This window comes from Zootoca vivipara, chromosome Z (genome assembly GCF_963506605.1).
Source record: "Zootoca vivipara chromosome Z, rZooViv1.1, whole genome shotgun sequence".
Classification (NCBI taxonomy): Eukaryota; Metazoa; Chordata; class Lepidosauria; order Squamata; family Lacertidae; genus Zootoca; species Zootoca vivipara.
The window spans coordinates 36,882,761-36,902,887 of NC_083294.1; the positions used below are offsets into that span (position 1 = coordinate 36,882,761).

General features: G+C 38.1%; 1 protein-coding gene across 3 annotated transcripts in view; it reads left to right on the forward strand.

Moving 5' to 3' along the window:
• The window catches only part of LOC118083705 (THO complex subunit 2), a 61,525-nt gene that overhangs the window by 32,784 nt on the left and 8,614 nt on the right, over nucleotides 1–20,127 (forward strand). For 2 of the 3 annotated variants that reach the window (XM_035112439.2, XM_060270426.1), the window contains exons 13-32: nucleotides 1,528–1,569; nucleotides 3,292–3,422; nucleotides 3,526–3,627; nucleotides 5,372–5,456; nucleotides 6,185–6,278; nucleotides 7,132–7,212; nucleotides 7,926–8,022; nucleotides 8,532–8,649; nucleotides 10,429–10,608; nucleotides 11,092–11,256; nucleotides 11,512–11,787; nucleotides 13,219–13,360; nucleotides 14,228–14,385; nucleotides 14,930–15,058; nucleotides 15,480–15,611; nucleotides 15,695–15,879; nucleotides 16,612–16,796; nucleotides 17,487–17,592; nucleotides 18,321–18,760; nucleotides 19,032–19,090. In XM_035112439.2, the coding sequence (XP_034968330.1) occupies nucleotides 1,528–1,569; nucleotides 3,292–3,422; nucleotides 3,526–3,627; nucleotides 5,372–5,456; nucleotides 6,185–6,278; nucleotides 7,132–7,212; nucleotides 7,926–8,022; nucleotides 8,532–8,649; nucleotides 10,429–10,608; nucleotides 11,092–11,256; nucleotides 11,512–11,787; nucleotides 13,219–13,360; nucleotides 14,228–14,385; nucleotides 14,930–15,058; nucleotides 15,480–15,611; nucleotides 15,695–15,879; nucleotides 16,612–16,796; nucleotides 17,487–17,592; nucleotides 18,321–18,760; nucleotides 19,032–19,090 (2,907 nt within the window). Of the gene's footprint in view, nucleotides 1–1,527; nucleotides 1,570–3,291; nucleotides 3,423–3,525; nucleotides 3,628–5,371; nucleotides 5,457–6,184; nucleotides 6,279–7,131; nucleotides 7,213–7,925; nucleotides 8,023–8,531; nucleotides 8,650–10,428; nucleotides 10,609–11,091; nucleotides 11,257–11,511; nucleotides 11,788–13,218; nucleotides 13,361–14,227; nucleotides 14,386–14,929; nucleotides 15,059–15,479; nucleotides 15,612–15,694; nucleotides 15,880–16,611; nucleotides 16,797–17,486; nucleotides 17,593–18,320; nucleotides 18,761–19,031; nucleotides 19,960–20,127 lie in introns of all 3 variants that reach the window. The other variant, XR_004692422.2, reaches the window with a different exon arrangement.

Consider the following 20,127-nt stretch of genomic DNA (forward strand, 5'->3'; position numbering starts at 1 on the left):
AATGAGAGGATATCAGAGCTTGGGTTTGAAACGCAGCTATACATGTTCAGGTTTTTCAGATTTGGACAGCAAATTATGATTTGCTACAAAGAAAATGACTGGAAGTTTTTAATTGCCATGTGCAAGGAAGGGGGGGCTTGGAGAAGGGACCTTACTAACCAGAGGCTCAGAATGGCCCTCCTCTAGTAATGCTAAAATGTATAATGTTGGCAACTCTGCTCTAAAAACTTCAGTGGATGTTTGGGATACAGGAAGTTTGCTACCAAGATGTCTGTAAGTCTTGTAACACTTAATGTAATTTGTGAGTAATGCACACTTCCAGTGTTTTAAAATGCTATTTCCGACAGACTAAAAAAAACATAAACAGGTACCAAAATGAAGCTTTTATGCCATCTGGATTTTGGAGTCTTTCTTTAGGATTATGTTGTAAGAAGTTGTGTGTACAAATAATGTACTGTTGCCAATCAATTGAGAGAAAATTATAACCCTTTTCTTACAGAAAAGTGCCCTGTATAATTTCCTTGTTAAACAGCTGAATATATTCACAGTAGTTTCCATGAAAAGTACAGTGAAATTTGTCTTCTAACACTTGCAGGTTTTTAAGCATCTGTTAACTACTTGGATAAGCACTTGTAAATCTAAATCCTTGTCAGTTTTTGTCAAATTTTGTCTCTGTAAATATCACTTGCCTGGCACAATATATTTTGCAGAAAGCATCCAGCATACTGATGAGAAATGCCCCCCCCCAAAAAATAGTAAAATGTCCGAAGTGTGCAATTGCAAACAAGTTAAGCACAGTTCAAGGTGACAAGGCTGCAGTTCACACATTGGCCCAACCATTGTTTAAGAGTAGATGAACCTCTCCTTTGATGTGCTTCCACAAAAAGGAGATTGGAAGCATCTGTTCCTGGATTAAACTACTGTAATCAGAGTTTGCTTGTTTTGTCAAAACTGTATTTTTAACAACAAGAAGAAGTCATGTATTAAATTACAGTTTGATCCTAGTTTGTGTCAACAGACCATACTTAAAGTAAATAACCATAGGCTAATTTATAATGATTAATTGAAAACAGAAAGGAGATTCTAATTTTCTTGCTCTCTTGTCAGAGGGAAGGAGGGAATTCACAAACCCAAGGCCCATTTATGTAACTCTAAACTGGTTTAGTATTAAGCCCAACTTGGCTATTGGCTTCGAAAGGGAGGGAAAGATACTTACAAGAGTGTCCAGACACTTGTGGTTGTTCACACGCCGAAGAGCTGCTACAGACAGTTGTGGCTGGAGCAGCAACATTCCCCTCCTGTGTTCAGCAGTAAAGAGAGCAGCTCCTTACTTACTATTCACCATATTCAGTACCCTACTTTCTCTTCAGCAGCAGAGGACCAATGAATCCAATGCTGCAGGCCTCGCTCTAAGTCAGCTGATTCCTGTACTTGGGAAGGGGGAATAACCTGACTTGCTCAAGATTGTGTCTTTGATATGAAACCATTGCATTTTAGTAGTATTTGATTGTTCGTTGTTGTTTTTAGCACCAAGCAGATACAGGCAAGCAAGAGGATAAAGAGAAAATGGTGAGGAGTTTTAAAATGTATTCTTGATCCCCCCCCCTCCAATCTTGATTGTAAGTGTGGCCAAAATGACCACCATATATCTGGATAGTCTTATGTAATGTGGCTTAAAGGTGGAACAGCTATAATAAAAGCTGCAACTCAGTGTTGATCCTGTTGCATGCCACTCTAGCTGTCTTGGAAGGCCAAGGAAGGTTACAGAAGCTTTGAATATGTTTTACTTCTTTGTTTCTATAATAATAATAATAATAATAATAATAATAATAATAATAATACTTTAATTGTTGTATTAACATTTTTAATATTGTAAGATACTTTAGACAGGCTTCACCCTGAAGTGTGGCATATTAATATTTCAAAGTAAGCAAGAGGCACAATGCTTCTAAAGCGTCTCTAGCTTCCAGGGCTCAAGTGTACTGTTGAAGACTCAAACACTTGCCTGGCCTCAAATGTGCTTTGAGATGTTCACATACAATGTTCATTCATTTCAGTGCAGAAAGTTTTCAGAGCTTGTGTTATTAGAGCAGTTCACCAACAGGGTGAGGGGAAGTGAGAGGATGTTATACAGGTGAAACTCGGAAAATTAGAATATCGTTGAAAAGTGCATTTATTTCAGTAATGCAATTTAATATTTTTTACTTTTCTTTTAATTTTAAAAAATGCTTTCTTTTGGAAATTCCACAGTAATAAAACAAATAGTTACAATAATACAAAAATAAACAAAAGTAAACATCGCTATTACATTTCATTAATTACATTCCATTTATAATTGATCCTCCTAAAGACAAATAATTACAATTACAACAAAGGCTTGACATATCTTGCTTTGCATGTCTTGCATCTATCTCATATACAGTGGTACCTCTACTTATGAATTTAATGTGTTCCGAACACACATTTGTAAGTTGAAAAAATTTGTAAGTCAAACCCCATAGGAATGCATTGGGAGAAAAATTTCGTAAGTCGAAGCAACCCTATCTAAAAATTCATAAGTAGAAAAAATCCTATCTAAACCGCATCCAAGATGGCGGACGGAGCTCCATTTGTAAGTAGAAAAATTTGTAAGTAGAGTTATTTGTAAGTAGAGGTACCACTGTATTGGTTTCATCTTTTAAGTTGCTTTACTGAAATAAATGCACCTTTCAATGTTATTCTAATTTTCCGAGTTTCATCTGTATATGCACCAGCATTTCTTGACGCCCCCCCGCTCTTCCCCAATGTCTATTCCTATTGTACATCATATGTCATAGCTGTCAAATACTGCTGCCTGAATAGAAAAAGCAGGTGATGTCAACTAGGACAAATGTGTTCTGATTTAGTAGTGCCTAGTAAGACTGGTGTACCTTTTCCCTTGGAATAATGGGACTGTAGACACTTAACACCTGTTTTTTAAAAAATAAAACCAGATGACCTCACTGTCGCCACAGTGACTTCATTAATTTTTGCTTTCTTCACAAGTCTAGTGGGAAGGTTTTGTTTTCTTCACAAGTGTAGTGGGAAGGTTGCATAGAAATGTACTGTACAGCAGCTTCTGTATATTGTTATATTTTAATGATTTAAAGCCATGTTGTCTTTTAAATTCAAAAATACATAACAGAAAACTGACAGAATTTAATCCTTTAAAAAATGTAACACTAGTAGCCATAGACTTTGCTTCATAAAGTTGTAGAATGTCTACCCTTTGATTTTGCCTTCAAATAAGATAACTCATTTCCTTTCCTTCAGGAGTTATTATTCAGCTGTTTGCTGAGTATTACCGACCAGGTTTTGCTTCCTTCTCTTTCTTTGATGGATTGTAACGCATGCATGTCTGAGGAACTCTGGGGGATGTTTAAAACATTTCCATACCAGTATCGGTAAGTAATTACCTGTAAAAACTATATGGCATCTGAATTTCTTCATCAAATTATCTAAGAGAGGCATTAAATATATATATTGATTTCTTGGAACTTCCTATAGGTATCGCCTCTATGGACAGTGGAAGAATGAAACATACAATAGTCACCCACTACTGGTGAGAGTTAAAGCTCAGACAATTGACCGCGCCAAATACATTATGAAGTAAGTTATGTTGAAACTTGTTTCCTCCTGGGGAATGTTGATGAGGCTATAGAACAAATTGTAGCAGGGCAGTGAGTCCCATCGGGTTCCATGAAGCTGGCTCCCACAGTTAGTATCCTTAGGATTGCAGCCCTAAGTATTGGATTGAAATGTTACCTGCTACTGTATTACCAAGTAATACCGTGTTTAAATGAAACTTCCTAAAATGTAATTTATATTTAACAAAAAATACTGCCTTAACTTAGAAAGCTGACAAGACTTCTACAATTTAATGTTAAATCAGTTTCAGTTTCATAAGATGGTTAGATAAATTACTGTACATGAAGAAGCTTCCATTTACAGAAAGAGAATTACATTCATGAAACGGGTCATTTCACGAACACAGCTCCCTTTTCATGAATGGAAGAGCGTAATTATCCCACCCCATAAGGAAATGTGATGGCAAGGGCCCTGGGTACAGGTGGTTACCATAGGAGTAGTAGGTGTGTCAGAAGATTTGGCTATTTTAAATAATGCCAGCTTAAATGATAAAATGAATATACACTAGCTTTACAACCTTGTTGAATCCAGGGTGGATTTGATTTAAATCAAACTGATTTAAATCACGATTTAAATCACAAGTCACTAAGGCTTGATTTAAATCATAGTTTTCTACATAAAGACTAATTCTTGCTGGTATAACTTTAATATGCAAGTAGATGAAGATTTTTAGAATAACAACTTTTCATATCAGTTTTTTATCCCCAGTTTAATAGGTTAATCATTCATATTTGGACACCTTTACATCATTACCTTAATAATAACAATTTAAATAGATTTATTCAACTGAAACAATAACATTACAGCATATGTTATTTGCTTAAACAAACATCCATGTTTGTTAACTAATTTGGCTAAACAAAAACAATATATATATATTTTAAGAAACTTAGACTGTCAGCCCAGCCTACACATGGGAAACTTAAATACTGCCCACTCCAAACAATCAGAAAAATATTGTTTCTATTCTATTCACTGAATAGAATTCTATTCATTGTTTCGGTATTCATAGGTTTGTAGAACAATAGGATTAAGGTCTTTTTCTCAACTCTGTTCATGTTATAACATTTTTGCTGTGAAGAAGAGGCATGTGATCTCTGTTGAGTCAAATTCAGTTTTGAGAACTGCAAAAGTAAACCAAGCATCTGTGATAATATCTTGTAGGCAGAGAAACTGCCCAATAATCTTACAAAAACCTCTGGAAGAGCATGACATTGTGAATAGATTAATGGAATTTATTTAACCAAAAAATTAAACATATACAACCTTATTCTATATAATTAAAAAACTAATCTTTATTTCATGATGGAACAACCTTTGGATGGTAATATATTTTCCTCAAAAAGCATTTTATTTTAAAAAATCCAATTTAAATCAAAAAAATCGATTTAAATCAAAAAAATCCGATTTAAATCAAAAAAAGGATTTTTTTAAAAAAGCATTGATTTTTATCCACCCTGGTTGAATCTTTTCTGCCCAAGAGCGTTAATTCATTACAGTTTGCCTATTTGTATTTTATATCCTCTCTTCCAAGCTGAATACAGAAATCATATGTGAAAGTCGCCTGTAACATGAGTTTTCTCTGGGGGAATTGGGAAGGTTTATCTGCATTTACAGGAAAATAGATTAATCTAAAGCTGTGACTAGAAAAATGTGAATATAAGACTGCAAAGAGAGGAACTAAAATGTGAATGTACTCTTGTAGGCGTTTAACCAAGGAAAACGTAAAGCCATCTGGAAGACAAATAGGAAAACTGAGCCACAGCAACCCAACCATTTTATTTGATTATGTATGTGGCAAGATAAGTATTGACTACTTTTGCTTTTGTAGTAGCCCCATTCAAGTTACCTTATTCTGAAAAACAAGTTGAATATTTTAAAATGTGTTTGAAAATGGGGGGGGGGAGACATGGTTGAAGTATATAGTATTATGCATGGTGTGGAGAAAATGGATAGGTTTCCTCCTTTAAAATGCTAGAAATTGAGGCATTCCAGTAAAGCTGTGTTGTCAGGCCAGGTAAAAAGGTGCTTCTTTAAAGACATTATATTCACTACCACAATATGTAACAATGGCTGTCAACCTGGATGAATTTAAAAGGGAGTGGGACAAATTCATGGCAGATGAGGCTGTAAATGCCTACTTGCTGCGATGGCTTTGCTCTGCTTCCACTTTTGGAGGCTGTATGCTCATGAATACTAGTTGTGGGGAATTATAAGTGAGGAGAGTGCTGTTGTGCTCAGGTTCTGCTGTGAGATTCCCCTAGGCATCCAAAATGCTCACTTTGAGAAAAGGAAACTGGAATAGAAGGGCTATTGGGTTAATCCAGCAGGGCTTTTCTCATATATTACGTTGGGAAAAGTGCACACATTAACTAAGTAATACAGATGTGTGCATGAAGTGTCATTATTTACTTGTTTTTTCTTCAGACTGAAAACCATAGCAGTAGTTTCTTTAAGATTTTTTAAGGACTTCTGGCTTCTTCTTACACTAGGGAAACTCATTTTTGCTCTTTTTCAGATTTTGTCTCAGATACAGAAGTATGATAATTTAATCACCCCAGTTGTCGACTCACTGAAATACCTCACTTCATTGAACTATGATGTCTTGGCATGTATCCTTTTGCTAACTTTCTAGAACTGCTAGTTACCCAATAGTTATATCTTACACTAGTTTTTTTACTGCTCTAATGAGAATCATTGCCTCAGCTGAGCAAGCACCTTTGTTGGACAGGGGGGCTTCTTAAACAGCTCAGTTGAGCAAGTTGCTTTCTAGCCAGAGGAAAGTTCCTGGCCTGTGCCTGCTCTGTGGTTTGCTGCCCTCTGCAGGAGGCAGGGGAGTGCTGAGACAAAAGCATCCTCTGGCTTTGAGTGGTTTACCATCTGGGCAAATACTTTGAACGGGTTATCACTTGTGAATTTAAAGCTGGTTTTCAACAATCTATCACCATATTGCCCAGGCCTACTCCTAGCACGAATTGAATAATTGAAACCTTTTTTTTTTAAAAAAAACAAACCCGTCCCACCATTGTAGCACAATGGTAGTAATCCTTTATCATATTTTGTAAATTTCTAAATATTCAGATTCATGAACTGCTGTTAATGTAATTAAGAGCCAAGCCGTATTTGACTGCTCATTTGGCCATGTCTCATATATTTAGGGAGTTGTAGCTTTTGACAGAAGAGGGATAAATACTCCTAAGGGTTCTTTGCTTTATCCTGTTTGAGTTGTGGTTAAAGGTGTGTGAGAAAAAGGAATTTATGAGGGAACAAGAACTAAAAACACTTTGGAACCACAGAGAGATATTCCTGAAGTGTTCATCATTTTAGGTTTCTGCTATGATATCACAGGTAGTAGTGTATGTCAGGTGTCTCAAAATATTGTTAAATTTACAAAGCAAAATAATTAAATGCTTAATCATGTAATTGTTATGTTTGGGGAAGAATTCCTCCTTAACCTCAGCAAAGATTGCATAATTGAAGCACTGGCTAATCCTGAGAAGGAGAGGATGAAACACGATGACACCACAATCTCCAGTTGGCTTCAAAGTTAGTACTTGGGTTTTATTTATTTATTTTAAATCAGAATTGCGGTCCTCTTGTTACTTAGCATCTGCTAACGTGTTTAATTCATTAATTAAAACATTTGTATCTTGCCTTTCTATTTTAAAAAAAATCCATGTTGTGGCTAATGGTTGTTAAAGTGTGTGTGTGTGCACGTGTGCACACACACACAAATCAAGGGGGAACAGCATTTTAAAAAACCCAACCACACAGCAAATGTATTCCAGAGCCATCTGGAATACAATTTTGAAATAACTACAGGGAAAAAATAGTGCTTCAGCCTCCTGTCTGAAAATCAACAAGTCTCTAGGTTGGGAGTTCCATAGGCCTTGAGTAGCACCTAATACAATTCAGAAAGAGCAGGAATGTAGAAGAGAGAGCCTCCAAGGACCTCCGTTGTTGGCAACAGCTTGGGAGCCACTTGCCTGTAAATTCACTGCACTTGAATAAAAATTGGAGCCAGGAAATGTATGGTTGCAGACATGATTCGTTAAGTACAGGAAGAGGGGGCAGGAGGGAGGGACCAGGTGGAACGTCATTTGCACACCAAGAAGTGTGAAAAACAGGTTCTAAGGATAACTTGCTTTTGATGCATGAGAAATAGTCTATTGATATGACGTTACTGAATGTGCATGACATAGGAAAGCTTATATTTCAATGACAGTAATTCAAGTTCGTTTTCCTCCCATCTATTTTAGGTTTAGCTAGCTTCTGTGGTGCTGTTTTTCGAAAATACCCTATAGAACTAGCTGGTCTACTTCAGTATGTGGCAAACCAGCTAAAGGCTGGGAAAAGGTAAGTAGATCATGGTTACTTTAGATCTCAAAAATATTCCAGTTTGGTAGTTTTTGTTGCCCTCATTGGAGTGTTTTAATATATTTTTAATAAGTTGTGTTTAATATAATTTTGCAAACTTTAAGATTTACGAAAATCCTTGGATTTAAAATATACTAAGACATAAACAGTTGGGTAATTTGCACCCGAACAGCTAGGTTACATTCACATCTCCCAGGGAAATTGCAGAGAGTGCCTACTACATTACAAAGCTGCATTGAAGTGCTCATGCATACAGTCTGCTGTTCATGTTGCTGTTACAACACCTTGACATTGATGCACTTGGATTGGAGACAAAGTAGTTTGTGCTTCATGTGCAAGTAATTTCAGAAAGATATTGTAATGGGCTCTTAGACCTTTCACAATACTTTCAATAGAGTTCAAGAGCAGTGGTTTTACCTGCCTATGTTTCACTCTTTCTCTCTTCCCCCCGCCCCCTCGCCCATTTTTGTTCTCATTCTTTTCCATAGCTTTGACCTGCTTATTTTGAAAGAGGTGGTACAAAAAATGGCTGGAATAGAAATCACTGAAGAGATGACAATGGACCAGCTAGAGGCCATGACTGGTGGAGAGCAGCTGAAAGCAGAGGTGTGTTTGAAGCTAGAAAGAAAAGAAAAATAGATGTCCCAAAAATACATACATAGTAGCTTAGGACATTTCACCTGCTGTACAGTCGTATCTTGGAAGTCGAACAGAATCCGTTCCGGAAGTCTGTTCAACTTCCAAAATGTTTGGAAACCAAAGCGCGGCTTCGCCAATCAGAAGCCCCATTTGACGTTCGGCTTCCAAAAATAGTTTGCAAACTGCTGGGTTTGCAGCATTTGGGAACCAAAACGTTCAATAACTCAGATGTTCGAAAACCAAGGTACGACTGTATTTATTTTTTAAGGTAGATGAATAATTGATATACATCTGAAAGGTATATTAATACAATAACAACTATGGAAATAATTTTCGTAGCAATCTAGAGCAGCGTGTTCACGTGCCTGATCTACATGTAACACTTCAGATTCTTAGCAGCAGTTAAACAGGAATGTTTAGCAGGATTATTCCTCTTCTGTCACACAGAAATTTCTCACTGCTGGCCTTAAGCATTCTTAACTGGTACCATCTTTAAATATGGTTAGCTCTTTGTTTTAAATTAAATTAATTATTACTTTACTGGGGCTCAAGTACCTGTTCACTTGGCTCAGCCCACCGCCACAAAGCTCCTCTGCCCCTTACACCTCACCAAACCTCCACAGCATGCTACTGCTGTAAGCCCATCTCACTCGCCCACTCCACTTGCCCACACAGCTCCTGTCATTCAGTTCACAAACCCAGCTCACTTTCCTACTTCAAACCAAAGCTGCAATCCCAGCTTGCTTGGCCGCCACCTTGCTTCCTTGCTCGCCCCACCAACTGCCTGTCCAATGCTTCACCCACCCTGGAGCATGTGTAGCCCATCACCAGTATAACGATGGACTGGTTTAAATATGGCATAGAGAGAGAAAACAACACAAAATCACAAATAAACAATGCATTGTTCAGTTACCTGTTTTAACATTTGCTTCTTACCAGAGCAATAAACAAGGGTGTTGCTGCTAACCAGGGATTCAAAGCCTGCCTTCAAATGTGTTGTGAAATCCTGGCTAGCAGTGAACTTTCCTGTTTGCCTCAACGGTGGTTAAGATTGGTATTTGGACCATTGTATAGCATAGGAAAGGAGGAGAAGCACATGTTAACGTGGCCTTCCAGTTTCAGAACACGCAAGTGCTGCTATCAGAATGCTCATCTGCAGATCAGTTATCCAAACATAAAGAATTAAGCCCAAGCCTCAAGTGCATGGCTGATTGAGATACCCAAGCAGCCAGACTTTGCCCACTACTTGACTTGTTTGTGCATTTTTGGTCAGAAACCATGGAAGAGAGGGAGGTGTGAAGAGAGATTGAAACAAAGCAGTTTTTTTCTTTGTCTCACTTTTGCTGGTTGGCTTCTGGTCTTCTTTTAGGAAGAAACCATGGCGGGAGTGGGGAGAGAGATCACAGATTAGAAATATTCGAAATCATCAGCTCGTTATGTAATTGCTTGGAATGCATTGTGTTTGGAAAGCAGGGCCTTCGTATACTGGCATGTAGACCCCCAAAGGTTGCCCAAGAGGGTTTGTTACCCTCAGCCTGAAAAAGCTTCTCATCCCCATATCCTACTGCAAGCCAGGAAATGTCAAATTATTCCAAGCATGCTAGGGAATTGGAGAGGAAGAAACTTTCTAACTCAAGGTTTCCTGAAGGCTATTTACTGACAGGGTTTGGTGCTGTACACCTTAATTTACATCTTCTGCTGTTTTTCTCAGTTTAGGTATCTTAACTGCATTTCTTCTTTGGGCAGGGTGGATATTTTGGGCAGATCAGAAACACTAAAAAATCTTCTCAGAGATTAAAAGATGCACTTTTGGACCATGATCTTGCCCTTCCACTGTGCCTTCTCATGGCTCAACAGAGAAATGGAGTGATATTTCAAGAAGGAGGGGAGAAACATTTGAAGTTGGTGGGAAAGCTCTATGATCAGGCAAGTAAAATGATCACATTTGTGTTTGTTTTAAACAAACCTCCATGGAAATGCCATGTATACTGCATTCAGAAAACTGAATTTATATTTTGTGGTATAGATGTTTGTTTTATTTGTGTTTAAAAGATGGAAAACTAAGTAGCTTCAGTCATGGCAATCCCTTACCATCCATAATGCTGTCAAATTGTTTGACAATATTCCACTTGCCTGCACAGCTTCTGTAAGTTCCGTTTCAGGTGTGATCTTGTACTGCTACAGACTACAGATTTAGTTGACTGTATGGTATTGTCATATCTGAAGTTGCCTTGAGTATTAATAAGAAATACATAGTTTGTTGTGTACTGAGGAACAATTTCTCATTAGTATTATTGTATGTTTATTGCAAAAAGTGATTTTCCAGCTATTTTCTTGATATTTAAAAAGTTAACATATTTATATCTCGTTGAAAAGTCTGATCTAATACTTCTCTATTTTTCTATTCAGTGCCATGATACTCTGGTACAATTCGGTGGATTTTTAGCATCCAATTTAAGCACAGATGATTATATTAAGCGAGTGCCTTCTATTGATGTTCTCTGTAATGACTTCCACACCCCTCATGATGCTGCATTTTTCCTTTCACGGCCTATGTATGCACATCACATTTCAGTAAGTACACATGTTCAGTTAGCTTGCAGTCTGTATATCCAGAACACAGTTGTATTGAAAATTAAACCTGTCATTCCACTAAGGGACCTTGCTGAGATTGAAAGCACTCTTCATTCAGTGACTGGGTTTAAAATCTAGCTGACTTAATTTCTTGGACTTTGTTTTGTATTTAAATCTAATAGAGTTAATAAAAAAGGTATTTTGTTTTCTATTTGAGAAATGGATATTTGAGTGCTCGTGTCTTCTTTTTATTAGTCAAAATATGATGAATTGAAAAAGGCTGAGAAAGGGAACAAACAGCAGCAGAAAGTTCACAAATACATTACAGCGTGTGAGCTTGTGATGGCCCCTGTTCATGACTCTGTGATCTCCCTGCACATCCCAAAGGTGTGGGATGATATCAGTCCACAGTTCTATGCTACGTTCTGGTCACTGACAATGTATGACCTTGCTGTGCCACATAGTAGCTACGAACGGGAAGTCAACAAACTCAAAGTCCAGATGAAAGCTATTGATGACAATCCGGAAATGGTATGTATCATTTTAAATGTATGTTTGCTTGCCGTTTTTAAGAATCTTATCAGTTCATGAAAATCTTTGATCAAGAACAATTGACAGCACTGGATAATAGGTTTTTAAAAAAAGCAATTGCATTTTCTGCTCTGAGGTTTTTAGTTACCTTGCTCATCTCCCATAATAATAATAATAATAATAATAATAATAATAATAATAATAATAATCCATACAATTCTGCCTGAGCACTGCAATTCTGGGCCCACTCTAGACCTTTCCACCATTGAGCTATACAGTGACTAGAGACTAGCACTATTTTCAGTTGTAGTGCCTGGAATAGCTTCCCAAGAGAGGTACATCTGATCTGTTGTTGCTCAGCTCCCCCACCCCAAGTGGGTTTTCCAATGAGATTTTCCTTGCATGATGGCTGTAATTTGTTTAAGGATTTGTTATTTTATTATTGCTTAGATAACAATAAGCCTCTTTGAATTTTCTTTTATGCGAAGGTAGGATATATACTGTAGGAATGGATGAAAAAGGTTATACAGTCGTACCTTGGTTCTCAAACAGAATCCAAAAACGTTCTAAAACCAAGACACGTCTTCCAATTGGCTGCAGGAGCTTCCTGCATTCAATCCAAAAAAAATTTGCAAACCGGAGCATTCACTTCCCGGTTTGTAGTGTTTGGGAGCCAAAACATTCGAGTTGCAAGGCGTTCGACAACCAAGGCACGACTGTATTAGCTTTTCAATAGCATTGAATTGCTTTACAAGGATCTGTTAGCAGTAGAATAACGGCAGAGTAATATGGTATGTAGGTTTTCAAGGAGTGCCAGTGTTGGTCATAACCCAGCAGATGTTGGTCCCGTGCAGCTCCTAGCCATTTAAATGGACCTTGCATAGGAGACTATCAAACCCTGGTGATTTGTGTTGATATAGTTTGTGGAACATGTTTTACACCTTAATAAGCCAGCTCTTCATGAAAGACCAGTTTTGAATCTATCCAAGTGGTCAGATATAGCACTACAGGACAGTATAAGGTAAAGGTAAAGGACCCCTGACAATTAAGTCTAGTTGCGAACGACTCTGGGGTTGCGGCGCTCAACTCGCTTTACTGGCCGAGGGAACTGGCGTTTGTCCACAGACAGTTTTTCCAGGTCATGTGGCCAGCATGACTAAGCCACTTCTGGAGAAACCAGAGCAGCGCATGGAAACGCTGTTTACCTTCCCACCGCAGTGGTATCTGTTTATCTACTTGCACATTGACGTGCTTTTGAACTGCTAGGTTGGCAGGAGCTGGGACTGCGCAATGGGAGCTCACCCCAACGCGGGGATTCAAACATCCGACCTTCCGATCGGCAAGCCCTAGGTCCAGTGATTTAGACCACAGCGCCACCCGCAGGATGGTATGCACACTATCAAATCTAAACACGCCGTTTCTTTTTCATAGCCTCTAAACAAAAAGAAAAAAGAAAAAGAACGCTGTACAGCTCTTCAGGACAAGCTTCTTGAAGAGGAAAAGAAACAGCTAGAGCATGTGCAAAGAGTACTGCAGAGACTTAAGCTGGAAAAGGATAATTGGCTTCTTGCAAGTAAGTAGGATAGACCTTTTCATCACCAGCCACTTACACAGAATTGCAGCATCTATGTAAATGGTTCGTTAAATATTTGTAAATGAGTGACTGTTCATTCTTACTTTTTTGTAATGAATATAAAATTCATTACTTGAATGCAGACCCAAAAGTTGGCAGAGTTTTGGCACTTTGGGTGGCAGTTTCTCTTACTTGTAAACAGATCTTAGGGCAATTGCAGATCTAATGCCGATGCAATCATAATTACGCCCAAGATATTGAGTACCAGCCTTGCAACTTTTGCCCTTCCTATAGCACATTCTCTCATTCTGTGTTAAATGAGTATAAGATCCCTCTTTGCGGCACACTTCAACCTGTCTTCAGTAAGTAGGTTTAGGCTTAACTGTCTTATCACTGGCACCCATTTATCTCTTAGCTGTTTTTCAAGATTGGGGAGGGGGGATTTCAATTGGGGAGAAGATAGATACAGTGTTACCTCTACTTACGAATAACTCTACTTACGAATGTTTCTACTTATGAACGGAGCTCCGTCCGCCATCTTGGATGCGGTTTAGATAGGATTTTTTTTAGATAGGGTTGCCTCGACTTACGAATTTTTTCTCCCAATGCATTCCTATGGGATTCGACTTACAATTTTTTTCGACTTACGAATGTGCGTTTGGAACGCATTAAATTCGTAAGTAGGGGTACCATTGTACCTGGTTGAGGGCTACCTATCTCAATAAGGACACGTTGTGCACCCAAGTACTCCCACTTTATTTCTTCCCTTTATCAGTAAGTTTAAATGCCTTTTTGTGCACGGTGCATGTGTCAAATTTACTACTGAAGATTAGATGGTGATGTAATGACCTCTTTTTTATTTATTAGAGTCCACCAAAAATGAGACTATAACAAAATTTCTGCAGTTGTGTATATTTCCTCGGTGTATATTTTCTGCCATTGATGCTGTTTACTGTGCTCGCTTTGTGGAACTGGTGCATCAACAGAAAACACCAAACTTTTCAACACTTCTTTGTTATGACAGAGTAAGTAGCTCTTGTTCATTATTCTGATTCTTTTAGTAGTGACGAACCCTTTCCGTCAAGGAAGGAAAGACACACTAGCTGAAAGATGTATTTCTCCGAAATGTAACTCTTAGAGTATGGGTAATAATGTCAATTCCTCAGCTAATAGAGATGAAACCTATTATGGAAACCTTTGGAAAAAGTGGTTGCGAGAAAAAAAGAATCCCAAATTTTTCTGGATCAGAAAGCTATTCAATGGTTTGGGAGCTTTAAAAGACTGAGAAAGTTGTTGGCTTCATAGGATACTAATGAAATCAGGAAAGTTATTTTTTCAGCGTTAAAAAAAATTATTATATAATTGTTCTCTAACATTGTAATAGTAAGGCCTTTTGACATCAGGTTACACTAACACAGGAAACAAAACCTGACTGGAGGAGGGAGGATGATTGGGGATTTCATTTTCATTTCCTTCAACAAGTTATTGGAATAAAATCCAGCGTTTCAAGTATAAAAAATTGGTTTCATAGCATTGTAATGTTTCACTTCCAAAAAAAAATTCTTGCAGGTATTCTCTGATATAATCTATACTGTAGCCAGCTGTACTGAAAATGAAGCTAGTCGATATGGCAGGTTTCTCTGCTGCATGCTTGATACTGTAACTCGGTGGCATAGTGATAGAGCCATATATGAAAAGGTATGTAAAATGTTCAAAATGTTCACTTGAAAACCTGTCATACTTAGATAAGTATCAGTGTTGCAGGTGTTCCCCCCCCCTAAAAGAAGTAGAAACTTTTGCTGGCCCAGATAATAGGAGTTTGGTGTCATTTGGAAGGACTGTACCATAACTAAAAACAGATACCTGTTTGTAAAGTATTATACTATGTTTAGTGGCTTCTCTAGAAGACCTGCATTTAAATCCTAGCCTAGGGAAAACTTGTCGTTGTTTTTTTAAGTAGCAATATATCCATGAGATATTTACTTCCCCTGTCTAGCCTTAGCCATACCAATATCTGCCCCCCCCCCAGTAGGCTCATATTTCAGTAGCTTTGTATAAACCACTTTCATCTTAACATGCATCTTGAATAAGCTTAAATATCTTCTTTGTGTATATGCAGGAGTGTGGCAACTATCCCGGCTTCCTCACCATATTACGGGCAACTGGTTTTGATGGTGGGAACAAAGCCGACCAGCTAGATTATGAAAATTTTCGGCATGTGGTACACAAGTGGCATTATAAGTTAACCAAGGTAACCTGACGACACTGTGAAGCTTGTTGGTTTTGTAGTTTTGCTGAAAGCCTCTTGGCAACATCTGTCTCTGCCTTTCCTAGGCATCTGTACACTGCCTGGAAACCGGTGAATATACACACATCAGAAATATCCTGATAGTGCTGATCAAAATCCTGCCATGGTACCCCAAAGTTTTGAACTTGGGCCAGGCTTTGGAGAGAAGAGTCCATAAGATCTGCCAAGAGGAGAAAGAGAAGAGACCTGATCTATATGCATTAGCGTTGGGGTAACAAATCCTTCATTTAAAAACATGAGTAAATAATACAAGGAAAGCATTCCTGAGGGTGTTTTCTAGATCTGCTTTTTACTTTAGGTTGACTTTGCCTTACCTTGAAAGATGGTGTCTCTGTTGTGCAGGGGTTGGTTTCAGAGTAACTTTGGATTTTTATTGTAGATGGCTTATTTGTCAGGAATCTTCTTGGGCATACTAAACTCAAAAATCCTGTCCTTAAAACTTTTGCGTATACTTAGTGCATCTAGGGTTCAACAAAGTTCGCAGATAAGATCAAGTTGATTAAAAGTATAATATAAAGATAGGGTAGAAAGTGTTATTCTGTACATATTGAACTTTCCGACTTTTTTGATTAAATCCTCATGTATTTTGCATTTTGTACCACATTCTTATACATGCTAACCTTTTTATGTTCCAGAAAAAAACAACTTTTAAGTCACTAATGCATTTCATTCATAGTGTCAGTGATTGGTTATTCTTTTCAGAACGAGGGGAAAATATTTTGGTGGCAGAGGTTTTGAGGATCTCAATAAGGATTAAGGTGTTACAGTTGATTTGAAGAGAGTTATGCGATTCTACAAAATCAAATGTTTGTATTTAACTCGGTGGCAAAGTTAAACAACCTACAGTTAAATAATTTGCTTTATCTTTTCAAGCAGCTATCCACTTCTTGTGTTTGTTTTTGTGTGTGTGTTGTGCATATTTAACACTTTGTGCGACTTACAGCTATTCTGGACAGTTGAAAAGTAGAAAACATTGCATGATCCCTGAAAATGATTTCCACCACAAGGACCCACCCACCAAGAATGCAGTACCTACAACAGTGCAAAATGGGCCCGGAGGAGCTGGGCTTACTTCTTCCCTCACAGTAAATGCAGCTAAACTGGAAGAAAGCACAGCTGAGGAGACTGGTATGTCAGTTACCAAAAAAGTAGTAGTATAGATTGTGGGTATTCACACTGATGTTTTCTTAGTTTAAAAACAAAAACAGATAAGGGCCAGTTCACACATGCATACTTATATCATTTGCTAAACTGCTGGTGATCTGCAAGTGTGAGAAATTACTCTGTTGAAACACTTTATGACTAAGATAGGGTGAGTTAATGCTCTTTCACAAGTAGAATTCTGGTCCATTAGTTATGCACATACATGTTTGAACCTGCCCCACTACTTGTTTAGCTTGGTATTATCAGGAAGGGAAAGATGCATGTGTGCTATACATTAAATAATGCTGAATTGATTTTTTTTTAAAAAAATTGCCTTTTGCGTAGTGAAAAAGTTAAGCTCCAACTTACCCAAGAGCAAGCACTGTTGAGCTCATTGAGACTTAACTTTTGACATTTATAGGATTGTACTATCAATGTTCATATTAGTTCTTTATGCATATAACTATTGTATGAATACTAATTGCTGAGGTTAATCTGAGTGGTATCCGCAATGTAACTTTTTCGTTACTGACAAATACTTACTGATGTTTCCCTGTAAAACAAATACGATTTACTTGGGTATTAAGCACAGTATAATTTGTTTTGAAGACTTTATACATCAGTGAGTCTATTGGTTTATTCATTGTCAGTATCTTTCTTTTTTTATTTCAACAGATAAATTATTAAAGGAGAAATCTCAGGGTGCTGTTAAAGTGATTAATAAAGCTGCCAGTGCAACACCAAAGCTGACCACGAGCAATGGGAGCAATGCTTCCAACAGGTGAGTAACTGCCACCATTTTCTCTTTAGAATGCAAATTTCATTGGGAAAAGATCCATACAGTCAAACCTCGGTTGTCAAATGTAATCCGTTCCGGAAGCCTGTTTGGCTTCTGAAATGTTCGGCAACTGGGGCGCAGCTTCTGATTGACTGCAAGAGCTTCCTGCACTCAAGCAGAAAGCTGCGTTGGATGTTCAGGTTCCGAAAAACGTTTGAAAACCGGAGCATTTAATTCTGGGTTTTTGGTGTTCGGGAGCCGAAACATTCCAAAATGGAGCCATTCGGGAACCGAGGTTTGACTATATATTCAAAAAACCCAGAATTCTGGGGTTAAAATAATGTTTCCATTTTGCTTGGGATGAAATGGAGACTTCCCATTGATGCACATGACCATAAGGCCATGTATGGATGGGGTAAGGCCACTTTATGGGCCTCTAATATAGGGAGGTAACAGGATTCAATGCTGATCTCTGGCGCAGTCAAGACCACCAGTTACTTTGGGATTAGCCAGGTAGCCCACTTATCTACCAGAAGCAACCACTGCTCCAGAAAAAAATATTCATTTCCACTCACCACTTAAATTTAAAAAGTGAGAGGAACTCTCGTTAACATGTTTAGGAAAAGCTGAACTTAAAAGGGTTTCTGCACTCTATAGGGAGAGATGTTTTAAATTAAGGATAATTAAATTGTATTTCCTATTAGTACTGATTTCCTTTTTATTTCATGTAGCAAAGTTATAAAAGAAAAAGAAGAGAAAGAGAAATGCGGGAAGGAAAAAGATAAGGAGAAAAAAGAGAAAACTCCAGCTGCCACTCCTGAGGCCAAAACACTTGGGAAGGATGGGAAAGATAAACCAAAGGAAGAAAGGGTGAACAAAGAAGACAAAGCAAGAGACAGCAAGGAAAAGACACCTAAGTCTGATAAAGAGAAGGAAAAGAACAAGAGAGAAGAGAAGTCGTCAAAGGATGAAAAATCCAAGATCATTGTGACCAATGCTGAGTCAAAGTCAGCTGCAGAAAAGGAGAAAGAGAAGGAGCCGTCCAGAGAGAGAGAAGTAACCAAGGATGTGAAATCCAAGGAAAACATTAGAGGAGGAGGAGAGAAGGCTCCAGTAGCTGGGTCCTTGAAGTCACCTGTTCCCCGATCAGAAGCATCAGAGTCTGAAAGGGGTAAGCTCACCTCCTTCCTTGTGGTCTTCCGTTTCCTTAACTATAACACATAATAGGGTAGAAGGTTTTGGTTTTGGTTTTTTTAATGGAAGCTGCATACCAGTTAACAGATTAAGCCATTACTTGTTTTTCATGGGAAAGCTCCATAATAAATCCGTCTTGAATATCTGATGCGAATTTCCAAGCACTGATGACCTGACTCATGGTGATTTTAATGATTTAATAAATTAGTTCATTCCTCTCTCTCTCTGTCTCTGTCTCTCTCTCCTAGAACAAAAACGTCGCAAAGTTGATACCCATTCTTCTCCATCACATTCCTCAACAGTAAAGGTTAGTATAGCCTGAGGAAGGCAGCGCCCATTTTAGGCTCTCGGTGTTTGGAATGCCAGTATTCGACTTCCTTCAAGTTTTGTGCCAACTGGAGCCATTGGAGGTTTTATATTGCATTACGAAATGCGTTATTTTTCTTGGTCTGGTGGACTCTTTTTTTCATATTAAAATTTTTAAAAATATTTTTTTATAAAAAAAATTAGAAAAAGAAATTAAAAGCTTCAAGGACCTAGCACAAATGTTGTAAATAGAATTTGGAAGTGTCAAGATTTTTTTTTAAAAAAAACCAAAAAGTGCCTCACTGTTTTTAAACAGTCAGATATATTTTTGGAGTGCAGTGGTAGCTACAAGCAAATGAGTGTCTTGCAGCAAGCAGAGAGAGGAGCCTATTTTTCCTGCACTAATGTTGAAGAATCTGTAGCACTGAAGAGTTCCTGGAGGATTGTGGGATATGCGATACCTCTGAATTCACCAGGCTTCTTGATGAGCTTCATACCACGGTGTGCCTTCCAAGGAGGAGCCTTGAAAAGGAGCCCCGTTTTAAAGTCTCCTTGGTGATCAGTTCTCCTGTAGTTGTGTATATTCAGTGAGCAGGCAGCTTCTGTTGCACCTTTCCTGCGAGGTTTTTTATATTCCAGTGGGTTCCCACCCTGTTGAGCTCTGCGTTACGCTTAAGCCAGATGCGGCAGCCAAAACCTTCCACCCAGCAAAGAGAAAACCCCCAGCAGTCGAGTGCAGCACAAAACCATGGCTGTAGCCTTCTTGAAGACTCAGGGTAGCAATTCCTTGCTCCATGTTTATAATTTTATTTCTAAACCAACTAAGCTCATGGAATCTTTGAATTTGCAGTACGTTGAAGCTTTAAAACTGTAAGTTACCGATGCGTCATCAGAGAAACTGGGATGGATTATGTGGGTGTGTTGCCATTTTGCCAACATTTAAAAGAACTTTCTCTTAAGACGTTGGCATGAGGTGTAGAGCAGCTGGATGGAGTAGTACCATTTCATTTAAATTTTTGAGTAATAATAGATAATTGG